We start from the raw sequence: 26,954 nt of genomic DNA, 5'->3' as shown, positions 1-26,954 counted from the left end.
GTGTCTCTGCCACGGAAGCCCACTGGCCACGCTGCTGTCCTGCAAACACACCAAACACTGCTGCCTGGGGCCTCTGCTTGTTCCTGGGCCTGGAGTGTCCTCCCCAGACACCTGCAGGGGTCGCCCTTTCGTGCCCGTAAGTTCTTTGCTCAGCGTCACCATCTCAGGGTTCTGTGACCCCTGGGTGAGGCCCATCTCTGTCCCCGCACGCTCTTTTCCCCGAGCGCCGGCAGCCAACTGGCCTGTTGTCTCTTTGCTCCTGGGTCCCTCTCTCCTGCCGGCTCACTGTCAGGGCCCAGGGCCGGGCACTCGGGAGCCACTGACTACGTGTTTTAGGACTGGACTGGATTCTCCCACTTGGGAATTTCATGGGACGTGGGAGAGTATGTCCGGTGGCAGCAGGGTTCGATATGGGACGATCTCGGGAGAAGCTGGGGTGGGGAGAGGCCCTGAGTCACCCCTCATGGACCACGGTGGAGGGAAGAAGAACGTGCCCTTGGGATCAGAGTGTCCCGTGGGCCGGCAGCCTTGTCAGGTCCTGAAGACACTCAAGTAGCTCGTGTTCAGCCGGGAAACCCCAGTAACTGCGGGGTCCTGACAGGTCTCCATCCCTGGCAGCCTCTGAGCTGACCCGACGGCATGTTCTCGCCCTCGGCAGACCTTCTAGGAAATCAGCTCCCACGCGGCCTGGACGCTGTCCCTGAGGTCCCCTCCTGGCTCATCCCCTCCTGCAGCCCAGCCCTGCAGCTGGAGGCCAGAGCGTGCTCCCCATTCCCCCATCTCCCCTGTTGGAGGGCTGGGACCCCGCCTCACGCATGTCCTCTTTTCCAGCCTCATCCTTCTCTGTCCCCTGTCACCCGACTCAGGTCCCTGAGTGCCAGCCACCCTGGCCCCGCCTGTGGTCTTCATTCCGGACCCTCCGCCCCCTCTGTCCTGCCTGGACCAGGGGAGACCCCTTTGTGTGAGCATTACCAAGGGCTATTTGCCCTGGGCCCGCCAGGGTCACCCCTACCCCCGGAGCACCCAGATTCAGCATTTCCTTAATGATGCCATATACTTAGGGAGATGATCCAATTGTCAGTCCCTTACTGCCGAACGGGGACGGGAGAGAGCGCTAGTTTTCCCCCTTGTTTATTTTATCATTGGCTATTAAGCTCAATTCTTTGCTAAAGAATTCATCAGGCATCTGGTCCATTATTTTGGGACTTGTCTTCAGGGAGGACGGTTTCTTGCTCAGTAGGGCTCTGTCTCCACACTGGCTGCTTCAGAAGTCATCTGGGCATCGGCATGGCCTCAGCCCGTCTCCGGGACGGAGCTGATGCAGGGACCACGGCCCTCTGAGGACGGGGCCGGGGGTGGGCACGAGCCTCTCAGGGCTTGTGGATTTATTCACATGAAGAGCCTTATGAACGTCTAAAGGTGAAATCCTATTCAATCGTTCATGTCAAGGATCGTCCTTTTTCGGGGTTAAATCTCATGAAACTTGGGCTGACTTGTACACGTAGGGCTGGTGCAGGGTTAGAAACTGGCTCGGCTTTGGGGCCACACGTTTCCTCTCTGCACTGACCAGCTGTGTGGCTTCAGGCCGGTTACTTCTCTCTGGACCCAACTTCCTCGTCTGTGAAGCGGTGTAACTCTTGCGCTTGTTGGATTGTGTGGGGGAGGGGCAAAGGGGTCAGGTGTGTCAAATGGTAGCTTCTTAGAGATGGTGATGGTGGCCCCCTTTGCCAGATATTTGGTCCTGTGGTTTGTCCCCAGGACTCCAGCTGAAGGGAATACAGATTGGGTGACTCTGCGTGTGTACATGGGGTGTGGGGTGTGTGTGTATATGACTATCAAAAATGATTTCAGGGGCTTCCCTGGTGGCGCAGTGGTTGAGAGTCCGCCTGCCGATGCAAGGGACGCGGGTTCGTGCCCCGGTCTCGTCCGGAGCCTGTGCTCCGCAACGGGAGAGGCCACAACAGTGAGAGGCCCGCGTACAGCAAAAAAAAAAAAAAAAAAAGGGTAAACGATATGACATGCAAAATACGTCTCAGTAAAGCGACTTTTAAAAAGTGGAGCGGGGAAAGGAATTCCAGATTTCCAGCTCACGATGGTGGTCTGCGCTCACAGGCTTCGCTCTTTTTCCGCCCCAAACCTCATGTAAATGACTTTAAAAGGTAAAAATAAACAGCAACACTGGGGAACAGGAAAGGATGAATTAGTGGATCCGAAATCCCGAGAAAATCCTGCAATCCACAGCATGGATGAGACGGACTGACGCAGAAATAGGGCTGCCGAGAGAAGTTGGAGCAGGCAGCCCAGGCACCGGAGGAATGGCTACTGATTTCCAGTGTCAGCCTCCAAACCCCCAAACCCCCAGAACGTGGTGGACAAAAGTGAAAGCGAAAGTGTCCATGGAAAGTGAGAGGGAGGGAAGGCAGAGGGCTGGGGAGCTGGCTGGTCCCTCGGCCACAGACGGGCAACATGGAGCCCGGGCTAGATGGGCAGGATGGGCAAGTGGGAACGATTACTCCATGAGGGCACCATGGCTGCCCGCTCCACGAGCCATGGGTGAAGCCCATGGCCAGGCTTGGTAAAGTCACTGACTCACGGCCACACTGCTGTTTACATGCCATCCGGGGCCCCTTTCCTGCTACGACGGCCTAGCTGAGCAGCTGTGAGGCTGTAGGGCCTGCAACGTTGAAAATATTTACAGAGAAAAGCATGGTGGCAGCTCCCAGGGCCACTTCAGGCCACTTCATCAGACACGGATAAAAGATATACTTATCTATAGAAAGAGTGGTTCCGCAGGGCAGTTAAATCCTCGAAATCACATCTCTAACATGACCCGGTGGTCAACTAATCCTCGATGAAACGGGATTAATACAGGAAACAGAAGAGAATTGTAAATTTCTAATTAGCATCTGCCGGGAGACTCAAAAGGATATCATGTCCGTGAACCGTGAAACAGGAGCCGGGCACAGTTTTTTAATTGGGGGATTAAAGAACAAGAAAGAGATCTTTGAAATTAAAAAACATGATTACTAAAACGCTGAAACTCCAAAGAAGCTGTGGATAACATGGCTGAAACCCAAACTGATGAATTAGAGGTGAAGCCATTTAAGTCTCTTGGGGCAGAAAGAGAAGTGAAAGATGGAAATTGTAAGAGTTAGGTTGAGAGACAGGGAATATAGATCCAGGAGAAGAAATATCACGCCAGTGGGGTCCCAGGGGAGAGAAGGGGGGAAAAGTAATTAAAGAAATAAGAGAAGAAAATTTCCTCTGAGGTGGGAAAAGCCTTGAGCCTTCACATCTTGGCTGTATGAAGAAGGAATCATGGGAGGATGGCACACTTTACATATATCCATACATCCTGGTGAAATTTATGACGGCAAGGATTAGAAAGACCTTGAAGATTCCAGAGTAAAAGAAAAATAGGTTGCTTAAAAAAGGAATAAAGGTCCACTCCTGCTGGCCGTTCTCATCTGCACTGGCTCCAAAGTTGTGAAGAAACGGGACTTCGAAACTCGAATTCCTTATCCAGATAACATATAGTTCCATTGTGAGGAGAAAATACATGTGTTTATCTATTTTGGGGGATTTGAAGAGTATATCACAGCTGTTCCCTCTGGGAAAAATATAGTTGTGGAGTAGCATCCAGTAGAATGAGAGAAAAAGACAAGGGTGGCATTGGGCCACAAGAAACAAGGGTGAGCAAACAGACAAAACGTAAGTTATGTCCAAATAATTACTGAGAAAATGAGATTTAATGCCATTGTTAGAAAATAATTCCCCAAATAGATGGGACATAACGTTCCAAAGTAACTGGCATAATGTGAAAGAAAATTAATAACATTCTGGAACTAAAATTCTGAATGACTGCAATAAAATCGTGCCAAATGTCTTGTCACATTCAAGTGGTAATTGATGGATACGGATTAACTCTTAGAGTTGATAGAGATGTGTGTGTTGATATTTTATTGATTAGGACTCTTTGGGTTGCATGGAACAGAAACCCAACTCAACCCAGCTTAAAAACCATGAATATATTGTGAGGACTCTGGGATGTCTCATAGGACCCAAGGAGAAGACGCAGTTTGGAGCTCAGAACAGAAGGAGCTGGAAATCCAACTGTGTGTCTCCACCCTTCACATCTTCTCACCTTTGCGCCAGCATCCTTCCCTCTGCGCCAGCATCCTTCCCTCTGCGCCAGCATCCTTCCCTCTGCACCAGCATCCTTCGCTCTGTACCAGCATCCTTCCCTCTGCACCAGCATCCTTCCTTCTGAGCAGCTGGGCTCCTCAGCTGCTCAGGCCCACAGGGGCAGAACACAGCACTGACGACCCGCACTTTGCATCTTCCTCCATAGGCACTCCACGAAATGTCAAGTTCATCTTCTCAGTTCCAGCTCCCAGACCTCTCGAGAAGACTCTCATTGGCAGAGCTCAGGTCAAGCGCCCACTCCAAAATCAACCAGCTGGGGCCCCAGGGCAAGATCAGGTGTTTCCAGGGCTGACGCAGACGCACAAAGAGGTCAAGGAGGGGATTCGCCTCCTAGAAGAGGGGTGGTGCTAGGGCACGCAAGCCCACGAGCGACCACCACTGTCCACCCCTGGGCTGCCGGACACAAGCCTCTTCACCCTCACACCGCCCCCCCTTCACTCCCATGAAAGCTCCACCCACTAGGACGCTGGTTGGAAATCAGGTCCAGGAATTTGGGCATTCAGGTTCCCGGGCAGCAGCGGCAGGAAGGGGCAGGTGCTGGAAGGGGCCTCGAGTGCCACCTGGCATCCAGCTCCTCGGTGCAGAGCCAGAAGCAGCCCCAGCAGCCCCAGCTGGGGACCAGGGTGCAACAGTGAGCAGAACAGCCGTTCCCACGTCCGCAGGTCCACAGGAGAGAGAGACCCAGCTCAGACTTGTCAGTAATCACGTGGCTTTAAATTAATGCCCCAGACCCTCGGGCACCCAAGTCGACGTGGACACATGCATATTTGAAAACCTTGGCCTTTACACCAGCAAAGCACAGTGTGTCTCCCACGTGGAGGGATGTCTCCTCACTGCTCTTTTGGGAACTCCTGGAGAAGTCCCTGGAGGGGAGGGAATAGAGTCAGGCTCTGTTTGGAGGCTGTGGTGATTCTTTTTTGTTTTGTTTTGTTTTTTTACATCTTTATTGGAGTATAATTGCTTTACAATGGTGTGTTAGTTTCTGCTTTATAACAAAGTGAATCAGCTATACATATACATATATCCCCATATCCCCTCCCTCCCACCCTCCCTATCCCACCCCTCTAGGTGGTCACAAAGCACCGAGCTGATCTCCCTGTGCTATGCGGCTGCTTCCCACTAGCTATCTACCTTACGCTTGGTAGTGTATATATGTCCATGCCTCTCTCTCGCTTTGTCCCAGCTTACCCTTCCCCCTCCCCGTATCCTCAAGTCCGTTCTCCAGTAGGTCTGTGTCTTTATTCCTGTCTTACCCCTAGGTTCTTATCTGACCCCTTTGCACCTGCTGTTCCCTCTGCCTGGGACGCCCCTTCCCAGGGTCCCCCCTGTGGCTCCTAGACTTTGCTTACCTGCTGTTGCATAAACAAACCTTAAACTTGGTGACTTAAAGCAACGACCATTTTATTGTCTCAGTTCTCCTGTTAGTGGGCTCTGAGGGCAGTCACCCCGGGGGGAGGGGGCTGGAGATCACCACCGGAACTGGCAGGTGTGGAAGGGGAGGGGGTGGCCCAGGGGGCATGGCCACTATCCCCAAATGGGACATCCACCCCAGGCTCCCAGGCAGCCCAGCCTCCCCTCCCCAGAACCTTTCCCCCCAGTTCTGGTGTCTACCTCTTGTCCTCTATCCCCCTGCTTTGTGACTCCCTGCCACCTTCCCCTCTGCTCTCATGCTCCAGAGAGTTCCAGAACACACAGGGGGCCCACTGTAACCCTCTCCCTGCATGAACTGAACACGTGAGGACCATGTCAGGATGAGAGTGCAGGATGAATCCGGCAGAGAGGGTCCCTGCCACCCCCAGACCCCGCCCCCAGAGCCCAGCAGCGGCCCTCCCGGGTACCCCCGGCCCCTCCACAGACACCTCCTCTCCAGGAGGAAAAATCTGTCGCCTTGAACATCTCACCCTGAGGATGCCAGGCAGCCAGGCCGTCGGCAGGGGGAGGGCTAGATCAGGAAGTGTCTGATTCATTTACTGGGGCCTCCAGGGGAAAATATCTGGAGATGGAGCGAGCAGGCATCTGAAAAGCACCGCGATAAATACATCAGATCACACAGAGCAAATCGAAGCGGCGGCTTTGCTGATACATACTGAAGCTCTGAAACTTTCACGAGACAGTGGCTGGGCCCCAAACAGGCTGGAGCGAAGGCTGAAGCAGAGAGGGGCTGCGGGCTGCGAGGGCGCTGGATCCGCCCACTCTGTTCGTTTCCCTCGACGTGGGATCATCCCCTTCCAGGGAGACCTCGTGGCCTTTTGTTTCCAAGACGATCTGACAGTTATGAGCTGCCGGCTTATTATCAGGCTGCCGTCTGCTTCTCCTGTGCCGTGGGGACACCCACCTGGGGATGAGTCTACCTGGAGGGTGAAGACGGGGGCCAGAAGCTCAGACCCTCCAGCCGGGAGAGCCTGGTGCCCCCTACCCGTTGGCCACCAGCCCCATTGTTTCCTCTGGTTTCCGGAGCTTCCCAGTGGAGAAGACTCAGCGCTGATTCTCATTCCCATCTCAGGGGGGGTAACACTGAGGCCCAGCCAGGCTGGGCAAGGTGACCACGGCCCGACAGACCTGGGACGGTTTCCCTTCCGAGGCAGCCTGTGCCCTGGGAGGGCAGCACCCACCGTGGGCCCGTCTCAGATGCCTTCTGCAGAGGTGACCCACCAGCCCCCTGGGCAGTGGAGGGCAGACCTGTGTCCCGAGGAAGGCCAGGAGTGGGAGGGACCGGGCATAGAATTAAGACGTCAGTAATGAAAGATGGGGGGACTTCCCTGGCGGTCCAGTGGTTAGGACTCCGCACTTCCACGGCAGGGGGCACAGGTTCGATACCTGGTCGGGGCACTAAGATCCTGCAAGCTGTGCGTCACGGCCAATAGATAAATAAGTAAAAATAATGAAAAACGGGATTGATCACGAGTTGGTTTCAAGTAAGGAATAGGACAGACCTGGGTTCCAATGCCACCCCCACCGCCGCCGGCTGTGTGACGGGGTTGGGGCTGGTTTCTCAACCTCTGTGCCTCCATTGCTTCAGCCGGAAAAGATGATAATGAAAGTATCTGCTCCCTTGGGGGGCCGTTGGGAAGATTAAACCAGGAAACAGAGTTTAGCCCAGTGCCTGGCACATCGTAAATGCTTAACAAGAATTCTCAGCTCTTGTTATTTATATTTGTCATCCCCTGCTTGCAGCAAATTATCCCCAAATTTAGCACCTTAAGACATAACACACCATTCACACCAGCTAAGACATGGAAGCAACCTAACTGTCCGTCGACAGAGGAGCGGATAAAGAAGATGTGGCACATATATGCAATGGAATACTACTCAGCCATGAAAAAGAACGAAATAATGCCATTTGCAGCAACACGCATGGACCTAGAGATTGAGCGAAGTAAGTCAGACACAGTAAGACAAATAATCATGATGTTGTTTATGTGTGGAATCTAAAAAAAAGGGTACAAATGAACTTATTTACAAAACAGAAGTCGAGTCACAGATGTAGAAAACTAACTTATGGTCACCAGGGGATACGGTGTGAGGAGAGGGATACATTGGGAGATCGGGACTGATATATACACACTACTGTATGTAAAATAGACAACTAATAAGGACCTACTTACAGCACAGGGAGCTCTACTCAGTACTCTGTAATGGGAAAAGAAGCTAAAAAAAAAAAAAAAAGAGTGGATTTAGAAAGATGTAACAGATGTTTATCATTTCACCGTGTCTGTGGGTCAGGAGCACCTTGGCCGGGCAGTTCTGGCTTTGGGTGTCCCGGGTGGGAAGCTGCTGTCAAGATGCGGGTTGGGGATGCTGCCGCCTGAAGGCCCCCACGGGGCTGGGGATCCGCTTCCAAGAGGGCTGTTGGCGGGAGGCCTGAGTGCCTCACCACGTGGGCCCCGCCAGGGGGAGCTGACTTCCCCAGAGGGAGTGACCCAGAGCGAGGATGGGGGAAGCAAACCTCTGAGGTCACCGCCGTCTCTCTGCCGTATCCCACTCATCAAAAGGAAGTCTCCAAGTCCAGCCACACTCGAGGGAGATTAGTCTCCATCTTTCAAACGGGAGAAATCTAAGAACTTGGTGGACATATTTTAAAGCTACCGTGTTATCGCCAGAAGAATAAGACCAGATCTCAAGGGAAGGGGGGCAAGGGAATTGTCTAGAAAGGCCCGTGAGAAGAACTAGAAAGTAACTAAACGCAAGTTGCAACATCCTTGACTTTCTGCCAAGAGCAAGGCTCCCACTGCCCTGCTGATCTGGGTCTCCCCGTGGAGGGTGGGGGGGCACCCCACCAGGTCACCCTGGATCCTTGGGCCAGGCAGCCCCACCCAGGGACTGAGTGTCTGGGGAGGAACCGGCCGCCAGGCCTCCTCGTGGCCTGTCCCTCCCTGTCACTGTGCCCCTGAACCCGGACACCACAGGGACGCCTGCCCTGGCTGAGAAGGGGTCCCACACGGGCACCCAGGCTCCAGAGACACCTCCACCACTGCCCTGAGGGCCCCATCCTGGGGGGTGGGGCCAGGGCCACTGTGCCTTTCAGGAAGATCCCTCGGGCTCTGGAGGGGCAGCCCCAGGAGGGAGGGTGGGAGGCTGCTCTGGGGGAAGAAGGGGGGGCGGGGAGGGGAGACCAGGGCAGGGAAGGCCTAACGGGTGGGGAGGCTGCAGGAGAAAGGGGAGGGGAGGGTCCTGCCCAAGGGTCCCGCCCACTGCCCACCCTTCCCCGGGCCTGGACACACTCACCGCCTGGGTCCCTCCATCTGCCTCCCCTAACTTGGGGGGAGCTTGGGTGTCCCCACTAAACCAACAGCAGGAACTGCCTCTCATTTCTCCCCTGCTCCCCAGGCCAGGCAGGGTCTCTGTTCCAGGTGCCACCCCCGCCCCAGGGGAAGCACAGGACTGCCCTGGAGGGAAGCAGGGAAAACATTTACAGGGTTCAGTCACGTTGGGTAAGCTTTCCTGGTGTGAAATGACTCCGGATGGCCCATGTCACACGTCACAGGCACAGGTCTGGAGGGGAGGAGAGGCCCCAGAAGCGGTGACGGGGGCTGCACTTTGAAGTGCTACAGTGCAGGTGGGTTACAGATGGAATATGCTGTCTGATATTTAAATTATGTTAAGTCAATGAAATGGACAAGAGGTTTAAAAAGACTCCTGAAAAACGGAGAACCACAGGTTGAAAAGAAAGCAATTGTAGCAAAACAAGGAGGAAGAGGAGGAGGGAGAGAGGGAGGCGGAGGGGAGGGGGAGGGGGAGGGAGGGGTAGGGGGAAGAGGAGGCAGCCTGTCCCATCAGCCCTAGGTGGCAGCTCCTCTGTGGCCCCAGGAAGACCTAATCAGAGGTGACAAGGAGTCAGAAGAGGTGAGGGGGAGGATTTTGAACCCTGGATTTGCTTCCCCTTGGCCTGTGGGTATGTTGTGTCCTAATGAAGGTGGGATGCCACCAGATGGACACATTTAAACCAGAAAACAAAGGAAACAATTTCTCCACAATGTTTAAAGTCATGCAGTACACATTCTCCCACATGGTAAAAGTTTACAAAACGTCATGATCAATGTCCCGAAGCCCCTTCTGAGGTTTCCTTGGCAAAAGACACTCGCTGTGTACCTGGGGAAAAGCCCCGTGCCTCCCGCGCAGGTGTGCGGGGTGGCCGTGCAGGGGGGCCCAGCACAGTCGGAAAGTTAGTTTCCATAGTGACAAGAAGCCAGCTTTGGGCTGCTCACCAAAGGACAGATGGGCAGAAAGGATATATTCTCAAAGTAAAGGTTTGTTTGTTTGTTTAAAAAAAACAATGTTTTGTCAAGAAAAAGCTCAGGGAGAGGGGACCTCCCTCCCCCTCCCTCTCCCCCTCCTCCCCACCCCCCCCCTTCCTCCTTGTTTTGCTACAATTTCTTTCCAACCTGTGGTTTTCCTTCCTGACGGGAAGGCTATTGGGCAGGATTTCAAGAAGGACTCGGGGACTGGGTGACGGGCCATGTCACCCCCTACAAGGCATCCTCTGCTCCATCCATCCATCGCCTCCAAGTTGAAGGCAGAACTCAGAAAACAGGCAAAACGAAACAAAATCAGTGGAACCTTCCAGTACTTCGTACTTAGATCAGTAGTGAGCCTAAAATATTCCGCACACACAGAGGCCTTCCAGCTGGTGGTCAGATCAGCCCGTAGAGATGCGGCCCCTCGGCTTCTCTGAGAGGAACTGGGCTGCCAACTTCCCGCCCCGCCACCTGCCACCCAGCAGGTATGTAAAGGGATCATGAATCACTCAGGTAAGGGTGACAATTTCGACAATGACGGAGAGACAGATACCAGTCTTCTGAGCTAAGGACATAGTTTAAAATGGTTTTGGCCTTTGGGAAATGTTTGCATTGTTGTGTGTTTATCTGTTTATAAAATTCATACCTGCCCACTTAAAACACTCTGGAAAATACTGTCTAATCAGTGGGAAAATCTTTATGTGAAAACTTTCAGTGTGATCTCCTGAGAGTATCTCAGGATCTACTTCAGAACAATGTTGCTGAGTGTTGTTGTTTAATCAGGACTTCAGCTGGGATTGGGCCACATATTTGAAATATTTGGGGAGAACTGACGTATTTACAATGTTCAGATTTTCCAGCAGCATGGCATGCCCTTCCGCATACTGATGGAATTATTTTCTCAGTAGAACTTACAGTTTTCTTTTCACACCGCTGCTGAATATTTTTTATTGCAGCTGTTTCTAGGTGTTACTTTTTTTGTTTTTATCTGTTGCTATTTTGAGTGGAATCTTTCTTTCCCATGATGGACACTCACTCGTCATTGCTACTCTGTAGGAAAATGAGAGATTTGAAAATATTTATTTCGGGACTTCCCTGGCAGTCCAGTGGTTAGGACTCTGTGCTTCCACTATGTGGGGGGCTCGGGTTTGATCCCTGGTCGGGGAACTAAGACGCTGCATGCTGCACAGTGCGGCCAAAAAATAGAAATAAAAAAAAATTCATTTAGAATCCGGCCAGTTTGCTAAACTGTCATTCATTATAGGTTGTTTATGCTTCTCTTTGAAAATCACTTCTCTTGGGTTTTCTGGGTATCCTTGGTAAAACTCGAAACGGTTACTGCTTCCTTTCTAGTCATTATACCTATTAGGTCTGTGTTACGCTTTGAAGCATCCGCTAAAACTTCAGAAAACGGCAAAACAATAGTGCGAACGTAGCTTCCTTGGTTTGCGCCTGTCATTAATGGGAATGCCTCCGGCACGTCCCTGTGAGGCATCGTGTGGAACGCTGGTCCCTCTGGAGGGGCCCTGGTTTTCCAAGAGACTTCTCAGGCTTTGAACGACTGCTTTCCGGGACCTCTGTGGGCCCGGGGTGGAGAAGGCAGAAGTGCCTCCTTATTGGACCATCCATGTGACTGGCGTGTGTTCTGATAGGCTCGTATTCTGAAAGCATCATGACTTGAGCTGAGCCCCCGCGGTTGGGCCGTTGGTCGGCATCAATAGTTGTTTTGTTCAGTTGCCTGAGGTTTCTTCCCTTGCCCTGGGGGTGGGTGGGTCCCAGGTGGGTCCCACCCCGGCTCGCCTCGCCTTCTCAGGAGCTCTTGTTGATTATTCTTTATCTATATATATATAAATTTATTTGTTTTATTTTTGGCTGCGTTGGGTCTTCGTTGCTGCGTGCAGGCTTTCTCTAGTTGCGGCAAGCAGGGGCTACTCTTCGTTGCGGGCTTCTCACTGCAGTGGCTTCTCCTGTTGCGGAGCATGGGCTCTAGGTGCGCGGGCTTCAGTAGTTGTGGCTCGTGGGCTCAGTAGTTGTAGCTCGCGGGCTCTAGAGCACAGGCTCAGTAGTTGCGGTGCATGGGCTTAGTTGCTCCGTGTCATGTGGGATCTTCCGGGACCAGGGCTCGAACCCATGTCCCCTGCATTGGCAGGTGGATTCTTAACCACTGCGCCACCAGAGAAGTCCCAAACCTTAAATATCTTGTACTATATAGTCTATGTTATCATATTTTTTTCTGTGTCCCTATTACTTTTGATAATTTTGTATGCGTATGTTTTGTCTGAGTGGTTACATTTCTTTCTTTTCTTTTTTTTTTTTTTTTTTTTTTTTTGCGGTACGCGGGCCTCTCACTGTTGTGGCCTCTCCCGTTGCGGAGCACAGGCTCCGGATGCGCAGGCTCAGCGGCCATGTCTCACGGGCCCAGCCGCTCCGTGGCATGTGGGATCCTCCCGGACCGGGGCACGAACCCATGTCCCCTGCATCGGCAGACGGACTCTCAATCACTGCACCACCAGGGAAGCCCTACATTTCTTTTTTGTTGAGGTAAAATGGACATAACATAAAGTGAACCATTAACCGTTTTTAAGTGTATAATTCAGTGATAGTTGTGATTTTTAACAGTGCATTGATAGACTATTCATAATCATTCTCCATTTGCTTTACATCAGCAGTTCCTTTACACTCTTAAAAACCATCAAGGACCCCAAAGAGCTTTTGTTTATGTGGGTAATATCTATTGATACCGTATTAAAAACAAAAAACTGGAAAATTTGAATTATTTCACTTAAAAATCACAATGATAAATACATTGCATGTTAACATAAATAACATTATTTTAATGAAGTGTAACTGTTTTTCTAAAACAAAGAAAAAATTAGTAAGAAGAATAGCATTATTTTACATTTTTGCAAATCTCTTTTGTGTTTGACTTAGGCAGACAGATGGATTCTCACATCTGCTTCTGCATTCAGTCTGTGATAATAGATTGTTTGCTTTGCATTTTGAAGAAAACCTGGCTTAACACAGATATGTAATTGGAAAAGGGAGGGATGTTTTGACAGTCTTTTCAGATAATTGTGGATATTCTTCTTTGGCAAGTGGTGGTTCTTTAAAGGTTGGTTGTATTGTGGAATCTGAGACCATATCAGTGACCTTTTTTTACTCTGTTACGTTAAACCCTACGTGTCTATTTTGCATTTTGACTGGATCATTTAGCCCTTTATGATTTTGTAACATCATGCACTGTGTCATTTGGAAAATGACCTGAGTTATGCAAATATTCCAAATGTTGACACATTACATTATACATTATCAAAAAATCACACTTGTTAAACCTAACCAAGGAGGTGAAAGACTTGCACACCGAAAACTACAAAACACTGCTTAAAGAAGATGCATTTATAAACGGAAAGAGAGCCATGTTCATGGATTAGAAGACTATTGTTCAGATGTCAATACTACCTAAAGCAATCTACAAATTCAACACAATCCCTATCAAAATCCCAATGACTTATTTTTTGTAGAAGTAGAAAAAAAATCTTACAATTCATATGGAATCTAAATCCAAATAGCCAAAAGTAATTTTGAATAAAAAGAACAAAGTTGGAGGACTCACACTTCCTGATTTCCAAACATATTACAATGCTACAGTAATCGAAACAGTGTGGTACTGGCATAATGACAGACAAATAGACCAATGTAAAAGAACAGAGAGCCTGGAAAATAAACCCTTGTGTATATGGTCAAGTGATCTTCAACAAGGGTGGCAAGACCACTCAAGTGGGAACAGAAAGTCTCTTCAACAAATGATGCCGAGAAAACTGAATGTCCACATGCAAAAGGATGAAGATAGACCCTTATCTTACAACAAGCACAAAAATTAACTCAGAATGGATTAAAGACCTAGACATATGACCTACAACTACAAAATTCCTAGAAGAAGACACAGGGGAAAAGTTGTATGACATGGAACTTGGCAATGATTTCTTGGAGATGATGTCAAAAGCACAGGCAACAAAAGCAAAACTAGACAAATGGAACTATATCGAACAAACACTTTCGTACGTCAAAGGACAAAATCAACAAAGTAAAAAAGGAGCCTATGGGATGAGAGAAAATAGTTGCAGATCATATGTCTGATAAGGGGTTAATATCTGGAATATATAAACAACTCCTACAACTCAACAAAAACAACAGAAGTCAGATCATCCAGTTTTAAAAATAGGCAGAGGACTTGCATAGACATTTCTACAAAGATGACATACAAGTGTCAACAAGCATAAGAAAACACGCACAGTATCATTAATCATCAGACAAATGCAAAGCAAAACCACCGTGAGGTACCAGCTCATACCCAGGATGGCTACTATTAAAAAAATTACAACAACAGCAGGAAAAAAAGTATTGGTGGGAATGCAGAGAAATTAGAACCCTTGTGTACTGTTGGTGGGACTGTAAAATGGTGAACTCACTATGGAAAACAGAATGGAGTTCCTAAAAAATATTAAAAATAAAACTATCATACGATCCAGCAATTCCACTCCTGGGTATATACCCAAAAAAGTTGTAAGCAGGTTTCAAGGAGATATTTGCACACCCATGTTCATAGCAGCACTATTCACAATAGCCAAGAGGTGGAAGCAACCTTAATTTCCATGGATGGATGAATGGGTAAACAAAGTGTGGTCTACACGTATGGTGGAGTATTTTCATCCCCGCAAATGAAGGAAATTCTGTCACATATTACAACATGGATGAATCTTGAAGACATCATGCTAAGTGAAATAAGTCAGTCACAAAAAGACACATACTATATGATTCCACTACTATGAAATATTGAAAGTAGTCAAATTCATAGAAACAAAATAGAATAGATGTTATCAGGGGCTGGGTGGGGGAAGGGGAGATGTTCCTTAATCGGTATAGAAGTTTCAGATTTGCAAGATGGGAAATTTCTGGAGATCTATTTCAGAATAATATGTCTGTGCTTATTGCCATTGTAGTGTACACTTAAAATCTGTTAAGATGGTAAACTTTATGTCATGAGTTTTTCTTACCTCAATAAAAAGAATCAAATTTGTTAAGATCACCACTGATCTCATCAGAAAAATCTTTAAAAGTATTAAGAAGCTATGATTTCATGATGTTGGTCACAAGTTTTCCAACATTATAATTTTCACACACCCCAAATTTTATCATTGGCAACAACTACTGTCAGTTGTTTTCCTTGAATGACAGGCTTCCTTCATTTCTGAACAAAGAAAATACCTGCCAACCACCCATATCTGGATAACCGTATTTTGTCAGTGTTCTCTTAAATAAAACTTGCATTCCATGAAAAAGGAGCTGGTTCAGCTCATAACTCACGTTTGTGCGAGAGCTTTTCCTGAAGGTGACAGCAGTGCTCAGTACATAGCTGAACTGCTTTCTGAATACTTCCCGTTTTGTCAAGACCATCTCCAGTCATTTGGGCTGCTGTAACAAAATGCCCTAGATGGGCGGCTTATAAACCACAGAAATTTATTTCTCACAATCTGGAGACTGAAGGTTTGAGATCAGGGCACTAACTGGGTTGTGTTCTTTGGTGAACGCTCTCCGCCTGGTTCATAGACGGCACCTTCTCACTGTGTCCTCGTGGGTGGGAGGGGCGAGGGAGCTCTGGGGAGTTCTCTTTTATAAGGACACTAATCTCATTCATAAGGGCTCCACTCTCATGACCTAAACGTGGCCCAAAAATCCCCACCTCCTAATACTATCACTTTGGGGGATTAGGATTTCAACATACGCATATCGGGGAAAAACAAACATTCAGACCATAGCACGTAGAAGGTTGGGAATATGTGCCTTCAAGCATTGGAACCTAATAAAATTAAATTTGTTTTGCTGCTCTTCAGGGACATTTTTTCCCCTGCAAACACATGGCAGTAAATAATACAATAGCTGCTGGTACAGTTGGTGTCAGTGCCTCAACTGTGCCGAGGGTCGTGCCAGCCTTGCCTGCCACTGAATTGCACCATCAGTGCAAATGTCAACCCGGTTGTTCCAGAATAAATGATGAGCTTCACAAAGTTCTTCTGCCGTGTGAAGATTTCCTCCCACTCGTGTTTGGTGCTGAGAAGGCCCAGAAGAGAAGCTCTTAGGTGTAAGGTGGTGCTGACATGGGACCAATGCACGTGGATAGCGTATCTGCGTCCGTGGATATTTCTGTATGCAGGGCAGAGTTCACCTCTGCTGACGAACTGTTAACTCAGTGTCCATGTTTGCAGTTAAATATTTACACGACGACTTAACCGTGGTGCTGGGCAGTGGAGGGCTGACTTTCCGCCCAGTGCCGCTAACTCTGCATGGCGCTATAAGTCTCCCCATGATGCCCATGTCTCCAGCTAGTGAAACGGTAGCTCCGTAAGATGCCTCAGTGGCTTCTTAATTTTACTTTGAGAAATTGTAATGCACAATTTTGGCTTTTAAAGCTCTCATCACACTTATGTTTAAAACATGCCATCCCTTTTTTCTTTACACTCTGAATGCCTGGCCTCATGCTGATGCTGCAGCTTTGCCGATTCCATAATACTATGTGAAAGTGTTCTGTTGCATAAGACACAGTAAACATTTATACAGAAGAGGAAATAGCTTTCACCAAGTTTTTGTTTCTGACTTATACTTTCACCCAGTTTCCTCTCATTCATCATTTTCAGCATTTTTCAACATGGATGGTAAAAATGGGGTCTGAGAAAGTGAATCCCCTCCTCTTCCTTAAGCCAAAAATTCATCATTAAATATAAGAAAAACTTATAAATAAATTTTAATTTTAAAATAGAATATTATTAAATTCTAAAGAAGGCAATCTTGAAAATTTTTTTTTAAATTTGGAAAATTTTCCCAAAAATTAAAATATTTTTGTAAAACAAAACAAGAAAGAGAAACAGATTTGTGTTAAGGGAAAAGGAAAATTCTTCTAAGAACTGGTTAGCATTGTCCAACAATAAGGCAGTTGTCCTTAGGAGGAGTGAGTTGCCCATCATTGGAGGTAATCAAGGACAACAGGAGGCTGGGATACTGTGGAGGAGGCTCATGGTCCAGTGGGAACTTGGGCCCAATGGCTTTGAAGGTTCCAGAGCCCTGGTGGTCTGCCTTCTATGCCCACCATCCACTGCTCCTCCTAAGGTCTCCGGTGGCCCCCCCATCTCCAAATTTGTGTCTTCCCCAGAGCCCTCTCACTACTCAGGCTTTCTGCACTGCCAGAAGACTTGGAACAAGCTCCACTTCGAGCCCCTCCCCCTGGTTTGGGAGACACCAACAGCTCTGGGTTCCTCCTCTCACTCCGCAACCGTGGAGCTCGGTGGCCTCCGTCCTCCACCCGAGCCGTGGGCCTTCCCCCAGCTCGGTCCTCGGGCGCCTCCTCCTTCCTTCTGCAGGCCTGCGGAGATCTCAGCTTCCCGCTGACTGGCGCTTTCTGGGTGGCTGCAGGGGCTCTGGACCCTCCCACCAGAGGGGGCAGGGCCATCATAATCTGAAGCACCAACGCCCAGCCACGGTGCCCTAATTCAGCAGCCCTCTTGGCCTCTTGCAAGGGGATGCTCCCTCCTCTTTGCAGCGCCAAGGAATTGAGGCTCCAGGGCACTCGGGAATTTGCTCCCGATTCCCCCGGCAGGAAAGGGCAAAGCTGGGGCTTTGGCTCGGTGGTCTCCCTCGGAGGCCTGTGCTTGGCATCTCCGCGCATCTGCTTAGAAGGATGTGTAGGATCCGCAGAGGCCGGGGAGGAGGGGGAGAACATTCCAGGCTGAGGAAACACCGCAGTTGAGGCAGGCAGGGTGGAGCACGCCTGGGGAGTGGGCCCCATTCAGCTCAGGGCAAGGCCGTGGGGCCTGCTGGGCGGATCAGAACAGGGGGCGAGGGGTCCTGGGCCTCGTGGGAGGCAGTAGAGGGGACAAAGGGACCCCAAGGGATAAGCCCTGGGGCATCCAAGGGAGCAGGGCCTGGGAGGCACACCTCTGGGGCTGGAATCCCACGCTGCTAGTTTGGTACACCGCTAGGGAGGGACAGGCACACAGACAGGGCTGCTCCCCCTCGGGCGTTGGAATGTTTTTCTTTCAGAGAACCGTCTTCCCTTTACAGGATCTGAGCACCCTGCCCACACGTGACGGCCAGCGTGGGATTTCTCTTGCTTTAGCAGTGAGCAAAACAGCCTTCAATTCTCAGCGTGCATTTTCACTGAAACTGCACGGTTGCCATAGCAGAGTTCAGCGACCCAGAACTTCGGCACACGTGCCGGATGTCAGCCTCTGCAAGGACACGACAACGACAGCTCTCTGGTCCACAGACCCACGGGGGCTGCTCGGAGCCAGGGCCAGAGGTGACCCACGAGGCTCCACCGCAGGCACATTCAGAGACCGATGAGGAAGCACAGAGACCAATGGGCCCGAAGCGCTGGGTTTCAGAACCACGGCAGCCCTTCCTCCCAGCTGCCTCCCGGGCTTGGGCCCTAGCGCAGGGGACCCGTAACGGAGTGCCTGCACTACTTTTTTCTTAAAAAGAAGGAGTCAAAGATAAAGGTTCATTCCTATCTTTGACCTCAGAGACTCGGAGACTAAAGAATAATTCTAACAACATAAAGGCAAAGTCTTATAGAATTAAAAACAGGATTGATCCTTTCAAAATCACTGGTGAAGAATGAAAGCCCCTCTGGGGCTTCCCTGGTGGCACAGTGGTTGAGAGTCCGCCTGCCGATGCAGGGGACACGGGTTCGTGCCCCGGTCCGGGAGGATCCCACGTACTGCGGAGCGGCTGGGCCCGTGAGCCATGGCCGCTGAGCCTGCGCGTCCGGAGCCTGTGCTCGGCAACGGGAAAGGCCACAACAGTGAGAGGCCCGGGTACCGCAAAAAAAAAAAAAAAAAAAAAGAATGAAAGCCCCAAATGACCATATCAACACACAGAATTTTTTTTTAAAGAAATAAGCATAAAACCAAAAAAAAAAAAAGCATAAAACAAAGATATAGAAGATCAAACATATTCATCTGGGTCATAAGTAAATAGATGGGCGTAAGGTCTTTCCTAAAGGAGAAAACATTTTCAAATTGGGTTTAAAAATATTCACCTATACATCCACCCATCCATCAAGCCATCCATGAATCCTGAAGGGGGTCCTGAAGCAGCCCTGTGACTTAGCTCCAGCCCCACTCTGCCTCAGTCGGAGGCAGTCTTGATTGCCCAGGGAACCAGCGGAACACACACTTATCCTTGCTTCTGGTAACATAAATCTATTCACCCATCATCCGTCCATCCACCTATCCACCCATCCACCATCCATCCGTCCGTCCAGTCATTTATTTATGAAACACTTCCTGAGCATCCTTCTGTGTGAGGCCCCAGGACTCAGAGATAGTTCTGCTGGGGTTCTCACCCTTGAGTCTTTCAGAGCCTACTTGGTGAAGGCCAATCTGTAAACAGACATATTGACAAATGTGGTCAGGGTAGTGGGGGTCCAATGAAGGGCATGTCTGCTGGGGAATCAGGAGGGCTTCCTGGAAGAGGTGAATTGTGAAAGCTGGGCCTTAAGAGATGATTGAATGCTGGTCTGTGAGCAAAGGGGCTGGGGAAGGGGCCGCCCACTCAGAAGGAACAGAATGCATACATACCGTCGGCATGGAGGGCAGAAGGAACCTGAAGGGGGGGGCAGGGAGTAGCAGAAGACAAGGCTGGAGAGGTTGGGGTTAAGGGACATATCCTGGGGTCACTGGTTTCAGGCTGAGTAGTTTGGGCTTTATCTTGTGGACAGTAGAAAGCTCTGAGGTCTTTAAACACAGCGTGATCTGATGACATTTGCCTTTTATAAATCTCACTGGGATGGTGACAGCGTGGAGGACGGCCCAGGAGAGAGATCGTGGGCCTGGGGTCTGCCATGACAGTGAGTGCCCCAAATCCTCAGCATACTGGGAGACACATCTGGCAAAGCCTGTGAACATACAGGTCAGGTGGTTGCTGTGGAAACATCAGATGTTTCCCTTCCTATGTGAGCAGGGTGGGCATGGAGCAGATCAACAATTACCTTGGGTTTATAGGCATGAAGGTGGAGCTGGGCTGCCCTAAATGAATATTGCCAGTGAGATCTGTGTCACCAATCTCCTCGGAGTGACACTTTGCCCAGAGAAGGCCATTGTGTCAGGGATGAGCAGAGATGGAGCTGCCCTTTTCATCCTGAGGGCGACATGGGAAGGCACTGAGTTCATTAAAGCTGTTTAGGTCAATTACACCAATGGGACAAGTGACCTCACATAAGTCTGAGATGCAGCAGTGACTTGACAGCGGAAATGTGTGACAGAGACTGAGAGCAAAAGAGTCCCTCGATTCCAGAGCAGGAGGATCCCTTTCAGGGCACCTATTGCAACCTCATTTGATGGGTGAAAAAAATAGTAACAACAACAACAAAGTAATGATAATCATGATGGTGGTGATGATGATGGTGGTGATGATGGTGTTGGTGGTGATGATGGTGGTGATGATGGTGGTGATGGTGGTGATGATGGTGGTGGTCGTGATGATGGTGGTGATGGTGGTGTTGGTGGTGATGGTGGTGATGGTGATGTTGGTAATGATGGTGTTGGTGGTGATGGTGGTGGTGGTGATGGTGGTGATGATGGTGTTGGTGGTGATGGTGATGGTGGTGATGGTGGTGTTGGTGGTGATGATGGTGGTGGTGGTGATGGTGGTGATGATGGTGGTGGTGGTGATGATGGTGGTGATGGTGGTGGTGATGATCGTGGTGATGGTGGTGGTGATGGTGGTGGTGGTGGTGATGATGGTGGTGATGGTGGTGGTGATGGTGGTATTGGTGGTGATGGTGGTGATGGTGGTGGTGGTGATGGTGGTGGTGATGATGGTGGTGATGGTGATGATGGTGTTGGTGGTGGTGATGGTGTTGGTGGTAGTGATGATGGTGGTGATGGTGATGATGGTGGTGATGGTGGTGGTGGTGATGGTGATAGTGATGATGATGGTGATGATGGTGATGGTGATGGTGGTGATGGTGATGATGATGGTGGTGATGGTGGTGATGATGGTGGTGATGGTGGTGGTGATGGTGGTGATGATGGTGATGGTGGTGATGGTGGTGATGATGGTGTTGGTGGTGGTGATGATGGTGATGATGGTGGTGGTCGTGATGATGGTGGTGATGGTGATGGTGGTGATGGTGGTGTTGGTGGTGATGGTGGTGATGGTGATGTTGGTAATGATGGTGTTGGTGGTGATGGTGGTGGTGGTGGTGGTGGTGATGATGGTGTTGGTGGTGATGGTGATGGTAGTGATGGTGGTGTTGGTGGTGATGGTGGTGGTGGTGGTGATGGTGGTGATGATGGTGGTGGTGATGATGGTGGTGATGGTGGTGGTGATGATCGTGGTGATGGTGGTGGTGATGGTGGTGGTGATGATGGTGGTGATGGTGGTGGTGATTGTGGTATTGGTGGTGATGGTGGTGATGGTGGTGGTGATGATGGTGGTGATGGTGATGATGGTGTTGGTGGTGGTGATGGTGTTGGTGGTAGTGATGATGGTGGTGATGGTGATGGTGATGATGGTGGTGATGGTGGTGGTGGTGATGGTGATAGTGATGATGATGGTGATGATGGTGATGGTGATGGTGGTGATGGTGATGATGATGGTGATGGTGGTGATGATGGTGGTGATGGTGGTGGTGGTGGTGGTGATGGTGGTGGTGGTGATGGTGGTGATGATGGTGATGGTGGTGATGGTGGTGATGATGGTGTTGGTGGTGGTGATGATGGTGGTGATGGTGGTGGTGGTGATCGTGATGACTATTAACATTTATATTGTGCCTAATATTTTCTGCCCACTACTGTAAACACTACCTAAATTAACTCATTTAATCCTTACAGAAGCCCTATGAGGGGATATTTTTATTCCTGCTTTTCATGTGGGGACCCTGAGGCACAGAGTGGCTAATGCATCTTGCCCCATGTTGCACAGCCCACTAAGGCTAGACAGCACCGGCATTGTCCCGATCCAGCAGTGTACGCTGGAGATAGAAGGCATTTTGGAAAGAATTGTTAGCCCTCAGACAAGAAGTGGGATCATTCCAAGTGACTGGTGGTTCTGCAGAGTGTTTACCCTTGATCCGTGCCTAGGCTGGGTACCCAGGCGTTGTGTGGAAGGTGGGATGCAGAGGCAGGGAGGATGGTGCAGGCTTAGAGCTGCTCCAAACCACATGCATTCTGAGTGGTTCCCGGGGAAGACAGAGCGCTTTGGGCTCGATATAAAGGGGACCTTTACCCCCACAGATCCGGGGTGGGAATGAAGAGATCACACAGGGATACTGTGGGCTTCTGCCTTCAGAGGTGTGCAAGGAGAGCCTAATGATCACGTTGTAAGGGTTCGGGCTTGGTGACTTCCGTGGCCACTTTCAACTTTGGGATTGTAGTGTCGCCATTTCACAGATGGGGAAACTGAGGCTCCGCGGGTGACTTGTCCATGGATGGTCTTTCCATTTAGCCACTGCTCCGAGCTGGCAGATGGGAATGCTTCTTTTCCACCTCTCATGCTTCCATGCGGAGGGACATCCTTTTGTGTAACACTCCTGGACCCAGATGGGGAAGAGAGGGCTGTTCTGCAAACCTAACCCTCTGGGGGCTGGGATCGTGCTTAGCCTGACCTGGCCTCTGCCAGGAACTCAGGGACCAAGTGGCTCATAGGGAGGACATCCAGGCAGGGCATGGGGTCTGATGCAGTGTGATCTTGGGTAGACCAGTCACCTTCCCTGAGCATGGATTCCTCACCTAGAAAGCTGAGCTACGTGAGGATGAGGTACAGGTTGTGGGAGCTCATGGGTGTTAGTTGAATGAATCAGTGTTGGCTGGGAGGTGCGTCTGTACTGCAGTGCCCTGGCTGGGCAATTTCCCCCCAAGGACTTTCTGCTCCCCAGGGCATCCCAGGCTGAGGGGCTGGGGGGTCCCTCCTCAGACTGTCCAAGCACCCTGGCTCCTCCCTGGGACGGGCACCTGCCTGAGGGTCTCTGCCCCCCGCCTCCACCTCCCGCTGGCCCTGTCCCTCGTTTTCAGCTGTGGGTGTCCATTCTTCATACTTCCTGGCTCCTCTGTACACCTAAACAGCTGGTGCCGTTTGTTCTGGGTGATTTCCCTTATTTATTGCCACATTTTCGGGAGGCACATAACTCTGTCTTCCAGCCATTTTACTGCAACCTCTTTAAATGGAAACAATTGATCAGGCCTTTGCTTTCCTCCTTTTGCTCCAGTCCCTCCTCCCCAGCTGCCTCACCCCACCCCTTCTCTTTCAAGCAGCAATTAAATTTAAATCTATTTTCTCTAAAGAAAAAAATTAATCACAGTCTCAGGCCCAGGAGTGTCCCAGAGTCAAGGGGACCTGGCAGGACACACAGGGCTGGACAGAGGGCAGCTGACTCTGCCCTTATTGGGGGAGCAAGTCCCCAGCCCAGCTCCTGCCCAAGGCAGATTTTGACTTCACTGGGCGGAGGCCTCATAGGTCACAGGGAGCGTGACCAGCGGGTCACGGGCATCATGGTTCGTCGTGGAACGCAGTTAAATGGGCCGTGGGTCAGGCAGGATGCGCAGGTGGTGCCCTGGCCTTTGAGAGGGGGCTGAGGTCATTGCCTTGGCTACTCTCGGGGTCCCGTGTCCGTGTCCCAGGCAAGGAGCTGCCAGAGGGGATGCATGTGTCATTGGCATAAGGATGGTGAGCTTCCGGGCCCTGCTCATCCTTCCTTCTTTTTTTAGCCGCGAGGAAGCTGAGGGCCGAATCTGCAGTTGAGATTCAGGAGCTCCTTGTGGCCCGAGGCACATTCTGTCCCCTCGAGAGTGTCAGGCTGCCTGCCCTGCCCCCCTCCCCGTCACCCTGGACTCCTCCCTGGGGCTTCCCTGGTGGCGCAGTGGTTGAGAGTCCGCCTGCCGATGTAGGGGACATGGGTTCGTGCCCCAGTCCGGGAAGATCCCACATGCCGTGAAGCGGCTGGGCCCGTGAGCCACGGCTGCTGGGCCTGCGCGTCCGGAGCCTGTGATCCGCAACGGGAGAGGCCACAGCAGTGAGAGGCCCGCGTACCGCAAAAACAAACAAACAAAAAAGAATGACCAGATGTGGTCATTGCTCGTCCTGAGTCCGTATGCACCTCCTCTCGTCTGCCCAGAGCCCAGTGAGCCAGTGACCACCCCCCGCCCCGTCCCGGATGTATGGAGAAAGGAAGCAGCCAGCAATGCCGCTGGGGAGTTCACGTCCTGTCTGGAGACCCCTAGGAGCGGGTGATGCAATAGACCAGTCAGCCCAGTTGTTTCACGCGGCCAGTTTCTCAGGCCCCTGAGCCACCCGTGGAAGGAATCACGCAGTCTGTGTTCTGGTGTGTCCGGCTCTTTCACTCACCCTAATGTCTGTGGGCTGCTCCCACACTGCTGCAGGTGCCATGGGCTGTCCCCTTTCACTGCCGAGTAAGTCCCTCTCTGTGGACGGAGGGCAGGTGGTTCACTCCCCTGTCGATGTTTCCAGTTTCTAGCTATTATCATGATTTCTTTTTTGGTGGCCATATACATTCTCTTAGGTATATTCCTAGGAGTGGAATTGTGGGGTCACGTGGTAAAAGTATGCTTAATTTCAGTATACACGGTCAAACAGCTTTCCAAAATGGTTTGACCATTTTACGTTCCCACCCGGAGGTGTATGAGCGTCCCAGTGGCTCTACATCCTCACCAATGCGCCTCACTGTCAGTCTTTCTTTCCTAACCCTTCCAGTGAGTTAGAAACTATATCTCATTGTGGATTTAAGGCAATGAGTTTGAGCACTTTGCCTGTACTTATCGACCACGAGTCCATTTCTTTTTGTGAATTGCCCATTCACGTTGTTTGTCCCTTTTTAATTGGATTGCTTTTTTGTTATTGATTTATGGCAGCTCTTTACATATGATACTTATGAGTTCTTTGTCAGAAATGTGTATCATGCATATTTTTCCTGATCCGTGGATTGTTTTTCACTTAATAGTGTCTTTGATGAGCATAAGTTTAAAATTTTGATGACATTAAATTTATATATTTCTTTATGATTACTTCCTGTGTCCTCTCTAAAAAATATTTGCCTACTCCAAAAGAGTGAGGATGTTTTCTCATGCTTTCTTCTAGAAGATTCATATTTCTACCTTCCACCTTTTGGTCAATGATGCATCTTGAATGAATGTGTGTGTATGGGGTGAGGGAGAGATCAAAGTTTATTTTTTCCATATTGTCAGCTAGTTCCACGACTGTGTGTTGAAAAGACTCTCCTTGGTCTGCTGAATTGCCCTGGTGCCTCAGTTGACTATATATGTGTGGATCTGTTTCTGGACTCTCTTCCATTCCATTGATCTATTTGTCTATTTTGCACTAATATCACACAATCTTAATTATTGTAGCTTTATGGTAAAGAGAGTGTCCTCCAACTTTATTGGGTTTTTTTCAAAGATTTTATTGGATATTCTAGGCTTTTTACATTTCTGGATTCATTTTAGAATTACCTTTTCAATGTCTGTAAAAAGACCTGCTGGGATTTTATTGGGATTGGATGGACTCTGTAGACCAGTTTAGGGAGAACTGCTATCCTAACAAAATTGCATTTTCTAATCGACGAGTATGGCAAACCTATTCAGGTTTTGAAAACATTAATTCCCCTCAACATGTTTTATAGCTTATAGTGTAGAGATCTTCCATATCTTTTATTAGATGAATTCTTAGGCATTTGATATGTTTGATACTATTATAAATGGTATTTAAATTTTTCATTTTCCAATTGTTCATTACTAATATATAGAAATAAAATTAGTTTTTGTATATTGACTTTACATTTTTGCTAAATTTGCTTGTTACTTTTAGTAGTTTTGTCATAGATTCCTTAGGCTTTCCATATACACAGTCATGTTGGCTCATACAGACAATTTTGCTTCATCCTGTTCAATTTTTTTTGCCTTTCATTTCTTTTTCTTACTTTCCTACACCAGCCAGGACCTTCCCAATGATGTCAAGTAGAAGCAGTGAAGTAGGACATCTTGCCTTTTTATTAGATTGGGGAAGTTTGTTCTGTTACATTTTGCTGAGAGTTTTCTTTTCAATCAGGAATAAGTGTTGAATCTTCTCAAATGCTTTCTCTGCATCTATTGAGATGATAATATTTTTTTCTCCTTTATTCTGTTGAGTTGGTGAATTACATGGAGTTTTAAATGTTAAACCAACCTTGCACCTTGAATAAGTCCCACTTGTTTATGACACACGCACACACACAGGTTTTGGTTTGCTAATACTTTGTTCAAGCTTTTTACATGATTTTATTGTTCTGTAACTTGACTTGATTCTAATTTTATACCACCTGACAATGCTGCTTTCTAATTGGAGTGTCTATTCCATTTACATTTAATTAAGTTACTGATAAAGTTGAGTTTACATCTATCTTCTTGCTGTTTGTTTTCTATGTGTGCCATCAGTTCTCTGATTCTTTACTGCTTTCTCTTGGATTCACTGAGCATTTAAAAATATTCTATTGTATGTCCTGTCTTGACCTTTTAGTACCTCTTTCCTTTAAAGTGACTGTTCTGGGTAATACAACATAAATCCTTAAATGATCACAACCTACGTTGCATTAATATTATACCACTTCAAGCACAATTTTAAGGACATTACAGCAGTGTAAGTCCCTCTAACTCCCCTTCCTCTTGTGCTATGATTGTCGTGTATTTTATTTCTACATGTTATAAACCCCACAGCATGATGATATCGTTGCTTTAAACAGTCAATAATCTCTGTTCATTCATTCTGAATTCATATTTTCCTCTAAATTATATAACAAACTTACAGTAAAAATTTAAAGTTGTCATGTGCTAATTCCAACATCTGGGTCATCTGGGCATTTACCTCTACTAACTGTTTTTTCTCTTGATTATTGGTCACATTTTCAACCAGGAGTCCAACTGACCTGGGGCTCTCTCTCTCACCTCTCATATGTTTTTGTTCCTCTCTGGT

General features: G+C 49.1%; 1 protein-coding gene across 4 annotated transcripts in view; it reads left to right on the top strand.

Annotated features, from left to right (window-relative positions):
- Positions 1-26,954, top strand: part of TBC1D22A (TBC1 domain family member 22A) — a 357,101-nt gene that overhangs the window by 328,416 nt on the left and 1,731 nt on the right. Inside the window, exon 11 of one of the 4 annotated variants that reach the window (XM_073788039.1) lies at positions 18,054-18,465. The exons of 1 other annotated variant lie outside the window; for it this stretch is intronic. In XM_073788039.1, coding sequence (XP_073644140.1) covers positions 18,054-18,335 — 282 coding nt within the window. In that variant the 3' untranslated portion in view covers positions 18,336-18,465. Of the gene's footprint in view, positions 1-18,053; positions 18,466-26,954 lie in introns of those variants that run through there. 2 more of the 4 variants (XM_073788041.1, XM_073788038.1) reach the window with 2 other exon arrangements.

The sequence above is a fragment of the Tursiops truncatus genome, chromosome 11 (assembly GCF_011762595.2).
Source record: "Tursiops truncatus isolate mTurTru1 chromosome 11, mTurTru1.mat.Y, whole genome shotgun sequence".
In the NCBI taxonomy this organism is placed as follows: domain Eukaryota; kingdom Metazoa; phylum Chordata; class Mammalia; order Artiodactyla; family Delphinidae; genus Tursiops; species Tursiops truncatus.
Note: the sequence above shows the minus strand (reverse complement) of the source record. Positions and strands in the feature narration are given on the sequence as shown.